Here is a 13,338-nt window from a genome sequence, read left to right on the forward strand (position 1 = left end):
CTGGTCTCAAGCAATCCTCCCACCTCAGCCTCCCAAAATGCTGGGATTACAGACATGAGCCACTGCACCAGGCCTACAAGTTCTTTTTAAAGACTCCATGTACACTGTGGAGAACAAAGAGTTTTTCTTAAATGAAAATAAGTCAACCTTTCCATCTGCTTTCACATCTGTAAAATAGAAATCATATGCACTACATAAGTATTGGTGAGGACTAATTAGATTCAAAAATCAAGATACAATATACATATACTTTTAAGAATTGGGAATTCCAATTTCCCTTGAGATATTTCTTCTTGAGTGTTTTCCAGTACATTTCCTGGACTTTTACATGTAGCATTTTATTGATGTGGTAAGAGCAAACGTTTACTTTGAGTCATTATTGGCCTAAGGTTCTTATCAAAATGCACCATGTACATTATCTGCAAATATGGATAGGGATAGTTCAGAGTTGACATCAGACTTCTCCTTCCAGACTCATGATTCTCTAAAGGAAACTCTGCTGGATTACTTGGATGAAAGTAGTTTAAATCTATGTTTTTAACCCTGTTTTGTTTAGTCATGGTCTGATGTTTTTGCTAAAACCTCTCTTAGAATCCAATTTTGGTACTATCATGAAAACCTTTTGCTAGCCCTCCTAGAACCAGCTACATGCCTGTGATCAAGCTATAACTTTTCCCAAACCAGTGCTATTCAATAGAAATATAATATGAACCACATCTGCAATTTCAGATTTCCAAGGAGCCACTTTAACAACAACAACATCGCAACAAAAAGCAGGTGAAATTTGTGCTAATCGATATATTTTACTTAACCTATTATATCCCACATATTATTATTTCATCATGTAATCAATGTATAAGCCATTGAGATATGTTACATTCTTTTTTATGTTAATTCTTCAAAATCCAGTGTATATTTACACTAACATATCTCAATTCACACTTGCCACATTTCAAGAGTGTTCAGTAGCCACAAGTGGCCAGGGGCTATAGTAATGGACGGTATAGCGCTAGACCATGGACTCCTAAACTTTCTTTTTTTCCTTTGGTGATAGGTGGGCGGTCACAGACAATTTTGAGAATCAAATGGGATTTATGGACTGCTTTCCCTTGCAACAAAATACGTACAAACGTACACAAAATGCAGTTTCCAATATAGCTTCAGGGAGTTCAGAGATTTCCAAAAGACCACCCATAAATCCCCCAAAGGTCCATGGAGCCAGTTTATAACATATATTTATATATACACACACATATATGCATACACACATACACACAAGCATATGCAATCCAATGTACATATATGTGCATACTTATATATAATACACACATGCATGTATAATACATATATAGATAACTAGATTTATGTGTGTATATATCTACAGATATAAATACAGATGTCTGTATATACACATGCATGTATAATACACATATAGACACAGATTTATATGTGTATATATCTACAGATATAAACACAAATGTCTGTATATACACAGATATCTCATAATACTTCAGATAAATCCTATAATGAAAATATCTCTGTGGAATCCTTAAATACTGAAAAGGTTGTAAATGATCTAACTTTCAAGATTTTGGCAGAATAAAATGAAATAATTAAAAGAATGTCTAAGATGCATTTGTTTAACAGCATGCCACCTATAAAACTAGTCAGTGAAACATTACAATGTGTATTTCCACACTGAATGCCATCAATTCTATTGACTTTATCTTCTGAAGAATTATGTGGTTGTAGTAAACACACACACACACAACTTTGAAAAGCTAAATTTGAAGAACATCTTATGAGCCATGTAACGATCAAGCATGAACGAAGGTTAATTTGGCCCACACCAGTAATCACATTCCTGAATCATAAGTTGATTCTATTAGGCTATGTTAATTAAAGGTGTTTCTTAGCCTAATTAGATCCATAGACCTAGTGACAGCATGATCAAGGAGCCCAGTCATTTGGGAGGCCCCGTCATTGCAACCAGCCTGGGAAGGGTGTTGCAAGCCTCCCATGGCAGGACAGATCACTTGCTCACAGTGAATTTTAGAACTAAGGAAGGCAAATAACAGGGCCTGCAAAAAGGGCTCAGACTTTAGGGTAATGGAAGCACAGAGGTCAAATACAGCCTTTCTCTTTCAGCTGACAGTCTTTGAATTAGTTTGCTCCCCATTTTGTATACGCCTTTAAAACTAAGAGTAGCATCTGATAATATTTTTCTTTAAAATCAGTTTTGGCACTTCCCAGAAAGTTAATTATATTCTACAAGTGCCTTTTAAAGAATGCTATAGCCTTCTGGGGGTGGGAACAGTGGCTGGTCATGTGAGATTCCACATGGATAGGTGGGTAATTAGTTCTGACCAGATTGTCTCAGCAGATACAAGACTACTCTAAGTAGTCCATCATTTTTCCCCCTTGTGGTATTTTAAAGATGAAAATCATATTAACAGATACTAAAGTTCTGTTCTTTAAGTTGTCTCATTTTCCTTTCATGAAAACATACCCAGAAAGCTTTACAGCCGCCATAAAGGGGGAAAAAGTATATCAGATGTCTTCCAGTTAAGAAAAATGCAAGAACAGCTCCATCCAATAAACACTGTTTATGTAAGCTATCTCCTCAAATGGACAAGTCAGTTAACTCAGGAAGAAAAAGGTCTAAAGTTATAGTTTTCTAAAAATGTATGGAATTTGTTTTGATTGTAAAAAACTCATAGAACATAAGAATAAATTTGGTAAAGCTCAAAGATGTTCACAGTTGTTTATTGTCCACCTGCTGTGTGTCAGTTTTGTGCAGAGTGCAGTGGACACACAAAAAAATCGTGCAGTGCTCTCTGCCTGGCCTCCTCCTCTTGCATGTCTCATAGAAAAAACTACAAGTTCATTCTCATGACGACTGCTGTGGCAACAAAGTAACTATATAAGTTCTCATGATACCCCCTTTGACTTAGGGAAAACTCATCAAGCCTTACTTCAGGTGAATCCCAGGAGCTAATCTATGATAGGCAGTAGATGCCACCTCTGAAAACTGGACACATAGGGCCTGTACCTTTAAGGTGGCATCTTGTCATGTCCACTAAAATCTTAAAATGTTAGGAAAAAAACGAACACTTGGGGTTCAATGAAACATAGGGATTTCAGAATTATAGCTATGCAGTTAATCCTTAATACATATTAAGCATTAGTACACAAAATAAGAGAAGAGTATAATGAGGCCGGGGGCGGTGGCTCATGTCTGTAATCCCAGCACTTTGGGAGGCTGAGGTGGGTGGATCGCAAGGCCAGTAGTTCAAGACCAGCCTGACCAAGATGATGAAACCCCATCCCTACTAAAAATATAAAAAATTAGCCGGGTGTGGTGGCAGGCACCTGTAATCCCAGCGACTTGGGAGGCTGAGGCAGAAGAATGGCGTGAACCTGGGAGGCGGAGTTTACAGTGAGCCCAGATCGCGCCACTGCACTCCAGCCTGGGTGACAGAGCAAGACTTCATCTCAAAATAAATAAATAAATAAATAAATAAATAAATAAGACTATAATGACCTCTTCGCATACCAATCATTGATGTCAATAATTGTCAACATTGTGCCAATCTTGTTTTATCTGTTAACTGTCACAGCTGCCAGCACAAGCACACACACACACACTTTTTCAACATATTTTAAAGTATGGGAATTGCAAATACAAGTTTCATCCTTGTAACCAAATTGCTGTAGTTTGTTGGGAAAGTGAATTCTTTAACTCCCATGTAGTTTATCTCCTTGAGTGTAATATGAAGATGTGAGAATAATATATAATACACAGTCATGAGATAGACAAAGTACTAAACAAAAGCTTTATCAGATGAACCTGATAAGGTTCCTTTGTACTTTAGGGAAAGTAAAATACTAAATTCTTCTGTTCTAATGTTTACAGCCTTAGGAAATGAAATCCTCAAACCTTTAGTCACTGGCTTCTAATTCACCACAGTTAGATTGCTGCCAGGGAAAAAGAAGGGAGTGGAATAATTTTAACTGTATTCTTAAAATTAACAAGGCAATGAGCCAGGCTCCTCACTAATGTCAACTCTTTTCATAAATTTGCCAGCCCCTGGGATAGATACCATTAGCCCTATGTTATAAGAAGAAACTGAAAAATTAAATTATCTGCCCAAGGTCATGGTCACATAGCCTTACAAATCTGTGCTCTTTCTGCCCTATTAGAGTCTATTGCAGTCAACTAACAGAGGGCAATGACTGAGTATTTAAAACAAAGGGAATGAAACATAGGGGAATTGCTTACCCAGGCAACAAAAAAGGCTGGGAAGCCATCAAGGGAGGGTGAGGCAACCCGGAGATTAGAAATTGCAGGAAGCTGCTACCACCCCTAGTCTAGAGGGACACAGGGAGGACAAGGGTTACCTTGTGGAAGCTGGAACCACAGCCGACCCATCCTGCAGGAGGTGCTACCGGAGGAGGGGGTGGAGCAAAGGGAATACCACCCACCCACCACCTCTAGTCTCCTGGCAGTGCCTGCTGTTGGCTGAACCCAACTTGAGGCCATCCATCAGGAGAATTGCAGCCAGCAAAGTTCCACTGCAATTTGAACACAGCAGAAGTGAAACAAGGAATCCACCTGGGGGACACTCCTAGGATCTGCACCCAGGGAGACGGTTATGAAGCAAAACCAGCTTTACAGAAGCTTTGGTCCTTCTGCTTGTTTGCTGAATAATTTTGCTTTGGCAAGTAGAATACATATACAAATATATCATAAGGTATTTTTGTGGGAAATACCAATTTGCACATCGTCTCTTAATTTTTCAAGCTACCTTCTTGGCCTCTTTCTCTTTTGTCTAGTTTACTGATCTGAAAAGAGCAAAAGTACTTCTCAGGGAATGTTTATGGGCTTGTGGAAACATGGTCTTTCAATCAAGAATTATTTGTTATGGTCCTACCACACATCTAGGAACAAAAGGATGTAATTTACCCTGTGATTAGGAAGGCAAGATGTATGGGTTTATAAAGTAATCAGTAAGCAATAGAGTGTACAATAGAGTGCTAATTTGTTTGCTTTACTGAGAAAATAGAGATTAATATGCAAATATGAAAACACAATGCTCCATTAATAGGGCAAAGCTCAGAATTAGACAGGAAACACTGGTGTGAACATAGGGCACTGTGCGACTTCACTGAGCAATCCGAGTTTACCCAGGAGGAGCCCAGAGCCGCCCCAGTCTGCCTGACCCTAGGAACCTCCCCATGGGTGCCGACTCAGTGGGATGGTTTGAGGAGCAGAAACTTCCACTTCCTATCATGGTGCCCACAAATCTTCCCCTCAAACCAGTGGTTCTCAATCCTGATTGTATATTGGAATCAGCTGGGGAACTTTAGAAAAATGTACCCATGGCCAGGCCGCATTCTATTCAAACTAAATCTAAATCCCTATGCCCTGACACAAATGTTTCTAAAAGCTTCCCAGGTGCCTGTGACAGGCACTGAAGGATGGGACCTACTGCTAACCTGAAGGCTTTGTGATCCTCGGGAGCCCCTGGTACAAGCCTTTCTCCGTGTGTGTGACAGTAGAGAGCTGAGTTCCATGAGCTTGGAGAGTCCAGAGGCACCAAGATAACCTTTTATTGCTCCATGAGTTTTCCACAGCTGTCCCTGGACATGCAAATACTATCGCAATGAAATTCTCACCAAATCGAAGAAGGAAAATTTTTAAGTTTTCAAATAAGTCACCCACCAAGGCATATGATACAATATGTTTTAGTATATTCACAGGGTGATCACAACCATCAGCACAATTTTACTTCAGAATGTTTTCCTTTCCTCCTAAAAGAAGCCTCATACTTTAAAAAAAAACTAATAATAAAGCAAAGGCATTTCAGAAGCACACTAGCATTTCATAGTCTTTTCACAGCTGGACTTAACGCTGGCAAGGGCTGCTTTTCTGTCCTCTTGCTTCTTTTATATGTGAAGAAGTTTCTTTGATTTTTTTTTTTTTTTCCTTTTTTTGTGATGGAGTTTTGCTCATCACCCAGGCTGGAGTGCAATGGTGCGATCTCAGCTCACTGCAACCTCCACCTCCTGGGTTCAAGTAATTCTCCTGCCTCAGTCTCTCGAGTAGCTGGGACTACAGGTGCGCACCACCATGCCCCTTAATTTAATTTTTGTATTTTTAGTAGACATGGGATTTCACCATATTGGCCAGGCTGGTCTCGGACTCCTGATTTCCTGATCTGCCCACCTTGGCCTTCCAAAGTGTTGGGAGTACAGGCGTGAGTCACTGCGCCTGGCCTACTTTCTTTGATTTTTATCTTATTTTGTGTGACATGTTCCCTCGGCTGTCTATGTCTCTGTGTGTATCTGGGTAATAACAGGGCAGGTGCCTAAATGCGGCAGAGTTGAACCTCGCCCTGGCAGAAGCCCTTAGCTGGGTGAGAGCTCAGGCTCTGAGCCTTATTGCAGTTAGCTCTTATTGACTTTTTTCAGATTTATGGGTTTGCAATGGCAGATTTTAAATGTATAGAGGCTGTCACCTAGAATGAGGACAAACGACAGTTGTACTTGCCAACTACGTGATAAAAATGAGGATGAAAACAGTTTGGAAAATTATTCCTTCTTGAGTTAAGACAGCAAAGCCCTAGATCTGATTTTTTTTCCCTGGCTCTGAGCTTCTGGAGCACATACCCCCTTCATCTTAGCCCCCATCTAGTCTCCTGTCTTCTAGGGCCTTGTCCTTCCAATGAAATTCTTTTCTATGGCATCCTGTCGTGCTCTTCCTGTCTTTGGCCTCCTCTCTAGCTGCCAATACAGGACAGAATTCATAAGTATTGTGTGTTCTGTTCATTTATAAAACAAATTTTAGAATAGGAAGGTTTTGTGTTTTGTTATTTTTCGCGCCTTTTGTTCTCATTTCAGATCACTGGCATGCTCTAAAGACTTTTTTGATGAAAATCCTAAGATCCTAGTTAGCTTTCAACTAGATCCAAAGTAGCCTAGTCTCTGGCCCACGTAATCCTGAGTGGTATCACCATGGAGAACATTGCTGTTCAGATCTTCAGTTTCTTTATTCATGAACCAAGGCGACAGTGGGTACTCCCTAGAGCTGCTGCGGGGAGCAAAGGAGACCACATAGGAGATGCCTGGCACTGGGCCTAGCACAGAGTAGATGCTTAGGAGGTGTTAGTTTCTTTTGTCTAATTAGTTTTGTGGTTCAGTTCTCTTTCCCCAGCTGTCACTCCTTCCCTGTTCCCTGCTCATCTCACTCTCCTCAACCCAGCAGTTACATGTAGTAGTGGTCAGCAGAGTTTTCTCTCTTCGCTGTTTAGACTCCTGCAGATTCCTGAGCCGGATCAAATTCGACATATGTCATTCCCAAATATTTCATTCCGTCTTCTCAGTTATGTGAAAAGTACTCAATTATTTCATGAATCTCTCTCAGAGAAAAGATACAATTGACTTTACATCATTAACAGACTGCTGAATATTGAATAATATTCAAGAAATGATCAGGGCAGTGGTTAATTGATAAACTTGTTATTTACTGGAAATTCTTGTTAATTGTCTTAGGGTGATAATAGTATTGGGTATATACCAATACCGTTTGGGAAAATGTTCTCAAATTTAAGGAGATGCATGGTGAAAAGTTTAGGGTTAAAAGTTCAGGATATCTGTAATTTACTTTCCAATACAGGTATATAAAAACATGTAGCGCCCTCTTGTTCCCTCTCTCTCTCTCTCTCTCTCTCTCTCTCTCTCTGTGTCTCTGTGTGTGTGTGTCTGTATGTATGCCTGTGTGTATGCAAACGGCAAAATGTGGCAACAATGTTAATCGTTGTTGAAATCTGAATGGGGGGAATATGTGCATTCATTGTATTATTCTTTCAACTTTTCTGTCTGTTGGAAATTTTTCACGATAAATAGCTGGGCTTAAAATAGGAACTGGGCCAGGAGCGGTGGCTCACACCTGTAATCCCAACACTTTGGGAGGCCGAGGCAGGTGAATCACCTGACGTCAGGAGTTCGAGACCAGCCTGACCAACAGAGATGGGCGAAACCCCATCTCTACTAAAAATATAAAAATTAGCCGGATATGGTGGTGCATGCCTGTAATCCCAGCTACTTGGGAGGTTGAGGCACAAGAATAGCTCGAGCTCAGAAGGTGGATGTTGCAGTGGGCCGAGATCGCACCACTGCTCTCCAGCCTGGGTAACAGAGTGAGACTCAGTCTCAAAAAAGAGAAGAAAAGAAAAAAAACTGGAAAAATATAATTCATGAAGTTCTAAAAACGTTGGCCTTTTATTATAAGTGATTTTTATTTATGTCATTATACTTTTGTGTATTTTAAAATAGCTTTCTATTGTGAGCAACTTTTTCTTTTGAAGTCAAAAAATAACAATGCTTATAGTACATAATTTTAAAGTTGTTATTTTAAGTTACTATTTTAAGGGAGAAAAGGCTGTACATGCATTTACTGTGGGGTAATAAATTATGATATATATTTGCCACATGAGCAGAAAGCAGAGTGAGACCCTGCGGAGAGCATGGAACCTTGTACCAGACAAGAGCAAGTCACCTTTTAAAGTTTTTTCGTTTGTAAAATCTCTTGACAAGTAAATGAGGCACTCAAAATAGTAAACACCCAATAAAACAGTGGCTATTATTGTTATTACTTATATTATGTAATCTGAAAAAATATGAATTACAGATTATGAATGTGGTATCATGGTTCTAAAATTGCCAGTTCTGGAGGGAGACAGATTTAGTAATCTCTGTCTTTGTAGAATGAGTTTTTTAGAGATGTTTAAAGAAAACTTTTAGGCAAATTTAACAGAGCTTATTTGAGCAAAGGATGATTTATGAATTGGGCAGTACTGAAAATGAAAAGTGGTTCAGAGAGCTCAGTACACTCCAGCAGCAAGAGCAGCAAGCTTTTATAGCTGCATGTGGAAGCAAAGCGAAGAAATTACTTGATTGGCTACAACTAGGCATTTGCCTTATTTAGGTATGGCCTGATGAGAGGTTTGTAGTTATACAACCAGTCAGCTGGTTGGCTGGTTATGATTGGCTGAGGCTCATTTTTGTTTTGTTTTAAGCCATTTACAAGAAATGCCTTCAAGTTAAGTTTCAGTGTGCTTAGTAAGGTATCTGAGGACAGAGACTACCTCAGGCTAATGGCCCCCTTATTTACTTTAACAGAGATAAGTAATATTTCCCCCTCAAGTCTGGCTTTTACAAATTTTTTCTCACCAATTATTCTAATATTTATCAATTGCCATATAGCCATGATATCTAAGTGGGCTTTAAAATGGTTCATTTTTAAAAGATTCATTTAATTATTCAAGACTGATTGCCCTCAGCTATGTATAAACAAACCCTTGACTAGGATGTATAGGAAAAAGAAGCCCTGTAGAGGGTTTCACCAAGCTATTGCACCCTGGCTGCTTTTCAGTGGGATTCCAATCACTAATCTATGAGAGTGTTTCTTCTGGGTAAGAATTGTACATTCATGAATGTGCCTTATGGCTAGTTGTTCATACAAAACACTATTAAGAAAGGAGTTCAGCCACAGGTTCTGGTATTCCTTGGCAATTTTTAGTAGCGTATCTGTTGATATGATTAAAGAAAACATTATCTCACTCATAGGTGGCAACTGAACAATGAGATCACTTGGACTCGGGAAGGGGAACATCACACACTGGGGCCTATCATGGGGAGGGGGGAGGGGGGAGGGATTGCACTGGGAGTTATACCTGGTGTAAATGACGAGTTGATGGGTGCTGACGAGTTGATGGGTGCAGCACACCAACATGGCACAAGTATACATATATAACAAACTTGCACGTTATGCACATGTACCCTAGAACTTAAAGTATAATAATAATAATAAATTTAAAAAAAAAAGAAAACATTATCTAATTCCATTTAGCATGTTCTAATGGCAAACAACAGATTTTAGTCAGAAAGGCTGTTTTGTGACCTTTTCCCATTTACCAGTTATGTTTCCGTGTAAACACCATCAAATCACTATTATTCTTAGTTTTCTCATTTATAAAACAACATGAGCTTCTTTTTTTGTATCAAATAAGACTATATGGAAGTGCCTTGTATATAATAATATAAATTGTTATTATTATCATTCTTCTTAATTCAAATAATTTCACTGACCTACATATCCAGGTTATTATTCTGCTTTAGGGAACATAATAGCATCTTATATTTTGATTCAATTGAGGGTGATTAGGATTGAATCCAATAGTAAGCTTTTGTTTTTTCATATTTGGCTCCCTTTTCCCACTTTCTTGAACATCCCACAGTGTGACAGAAATGAAATAATTGTTTGTAACCCCTATTCAGGAACATACAACTATTTTTTCATTTCTCAAACAATTTCAGTGAAGTTTGGCTTATTTTACCTTATCGCCAAAACAAATGAATATGTAAGCTACTTGAAGCTTTTATGCCCCACGTAAAAATATTTGCATTAGGGAGAGTTTGATCAATGGGTATAAAGACAGTTAGTTACGAGGAATAAGATCTGTTGTTCTATTGCACAGTAGGGTGACTATAGTTAACAGTAATGTATTATATGCTTCAAAATAACTAGGATTTGAAAGTCCTCACCACAAAGAAATGATGAATATTTGAGGCAATAGATTTAGTAATTACCCTGATTTGATCATTACCCAATGTACATTCAAAACATCACCTTGTACCCCGTAAATATGTACCATTGTTATGTGTTAATTAAAAATAAAATAACACTTTTAAAAATTGCATTTATCCTCGGTGTCCTAGTAAGAAAAATAATTCTGTTTATAGACATAACGAAATCTTAAAGCCATAATACATAGAAGAAGTTGCAGGTATGGTCTTTGTCCTTCAGGTTTTATCTTTCTGCATTGGTGAATACGCGGAAGAACTCTAGGGAATTCCCTTGGAGGACTCCTGAGTCCCTGCTGAACTGAGCCTTAAGTATGGCTTCAGATGAAACATGGTTGTTAGAGATCTCATCTCCTTGATGAATGAGATGTCTACCATGCTGAAAACTTGAGCTTAAAATTCGTGAGGCAATTTTTAGGAGATAAGATGCCGCCTTGGCATCACCATCAGCTCTGCATCTAGTTAATTACAGACTGACCTTCTGGATCCCAAATGAATGTCTGTAGCATCCCTTGATTTTTGAAAGCCACCTACATTAGTGTGAATTACCAGCATTCTCAGGACGAAGATTAAAGTGGTCCTTTTTAAAAAAAAAAAAAAAAAAGGTATGCATTTAACCTTTGGGGATTAAAGTTACTATCATCTGTGTCATCTTCCTTTATTAAGCATTATTTTTTACCTTTTTATAGCATGTCAGTGAAAAAACCAGTGAATCGCCTTCCAAACCAGGAGAAAAGAAAGGATCAGATGAGGTAATTTCCACAATACTGGGCTTTCTTTTTCTCTTGCTTTTAAACTGTGAAATATGCCTTGAAATATTAAATAATGATGTAGCGAAGAGCTTCTGCTTTGCTTAATATTGGGAAATTTTGATTTAACCAAGTTTTGATTCAAGAATATAGAGGGAAATCACTTAAAATCAATTAAAAAAGTTGTTCCTGGGAATAGAGCTTGTATGAATACTTTCCCTTTAGTAATAGAACTATTACTAAAGGTACTATTGTTTAGGATGTTTTCCCTATAGGAATTGGTGAATCCCAATTGTTTTGTTGATGAACATGTCAAGTGTAGAAGGGAAAACACATGCTGTAGTAGAAAGAAAAATCTTTTTTTTTTGGTAACATAAGCCATGCAAGGAGGACAGGGAAAGCCAGATTAACCAGTCCTTCAGATTCATAAACAAAAGGAAGAGATAACTATTTAATTTGCATAGATTCTATGGAAAACTAGTAAAACCAAATCTCCCCACTTTGAGATGGGTTTTCTTTGAGGCTGTATCCTCTTTCACTGAATGACATACCATTCTTTGCACTGTTAAGAATGACCTACTTCTCTACGGAAGGGTCATGTGAAATTTCTGCCCTTCCAAAGTGTACAAGATTTGCCTTCCTTTACCTGCGCTTTATGTGTTAAATCTCAGTATAACTGGATAATATATTCATCTTTATCCAGTAGAAATTGAGTCGTTTCTTACTTGTAAACGTCATATAGCCAGGTTCTAAAAGGTATATGGAAATTTAGAAAACATCAAGTGATCATTTGATTTTTCTCTATATTATCAACTTAATCAGGTGTTTTTCTGAAATTTAGTTCTTCTTTCTGCTTATTTTCTGCAGTTTCAAAATAGTCAATATGTAAGGAGGCTGTTATGGCTAGAACCTGCTATGCATTCTGTACTAAAGTTTATGCCTCCATTTTCTACCATTGTTTTCATTACCAGTACCCATGAAAATGTAATTTAGATTGTTTCTTACAAACAAGTTTTTAGTGAATTTTTTATAGCCATGAAAGGCAAATGATTCTTTAAAAATAGAAAGTAGAAGTAAACATATTAAGATTTCATCCTGTTTCCTGGTTAAATTAATAAAAGATACATTTCCATTTAAAAAAAAAAAACATACAATTTTTTCCTTTTCCCAGCATGTAAATCTACCACCTAGTGTCAGACGGGTGGGGTGGCTCACGCCTGTAATCCCAGCACTTTGGGAGGCTGAGGTGGGCAGATCGTGAGGTCAGGAGTTCAAGACCAGTCTGGCCAACATAGTGAAACCCCGTCTTTACTAAAAATATGGAAAATTAGCCGGGTGTGGTGCTGTGCGCCTGTAATTCCAGCTACTCGGGAGGCTGAGGCAGGAGAATCGCGTGAACCTGGGAGGCAGAGGTTGCAGTGAGCTGAAATCGCGCCACTGCACTCCAGCTGGGCGATAGAACGAGACTCCGTCTAAAAAAAAAAAAAAAAAAAAAGAGGAAAAGAAAAGAAAATCTACCTAGTGTCATTTAACTCATTTATCAACCCTACCCTTTAAATATATTTTCTGATAGGTTATCTATCAAATTAATATTGAGCAAATATTGAACACTTCCTGATTGAAAACCATAGTGTTCCTTTATTCTCCAGACCAGTAAATAATGTTTTTGGATGTTACTCTTTATTAATGTTAATCAAGGTTATTTGCCCAAAAAGGAAGTTTTCTTTTCCAATATGGTCAAGTGGATACAAAGCCAATACTAATTTGGTCATTCTTGCCAATTGTAACTTGGAAACTTAATATTACAGCTTGGATATACAGGATGTACCGCCATTATTGGTATGTAACAAGTGATGGCACATAGTTAACTCTTTAATATCTGGATTATAATGTCTGTCATCTCCATATTTATAAAAGGTTTAGAAAGGAAAACACTGTTAAG

At 38.1% G+C, this 13,338-nt stretch overlaps 1 protein-coding gene across 10 annotated transcripts in view; it reads left to right on the top strand.

Moving 5' to 3' along the window:
• CAST (calpastatin) overlaps nt 1-13,338 on the top strand; it is a 111,898-nt gene that overhangs the window by 2,266 nt on the left and 96,294 nt on the right. For all 10 annotated transcript variants that reach the window (XM_017959741.3, XM_017959737.3, XM_017959739.3 and 7 more), the window contains one exon: nt 11,337-11,399. In XM_017959741.3, coding sequence (XP_017815230.1) covers nt 11,337-11,399 — 63 coding nt within the window. The remainder of the gene's footprint in view (nt 1-11,336; nt 11,400-13,338) is intronic.

The sequence above is a fragment of the Papio anubis genome, chromosome 5 (genome assembly GCF_008728515.1).
Source record: "Papio anubis isolate 15944 chromosome 5, Panubis1.0, whole genome shotgun sequence".
NCBI classification, from domain to species: Eukaryota; Metazoa; Chordata; class Mammalia; order Primates; family Cercopithecidae; genus Papio; species Papio anubis.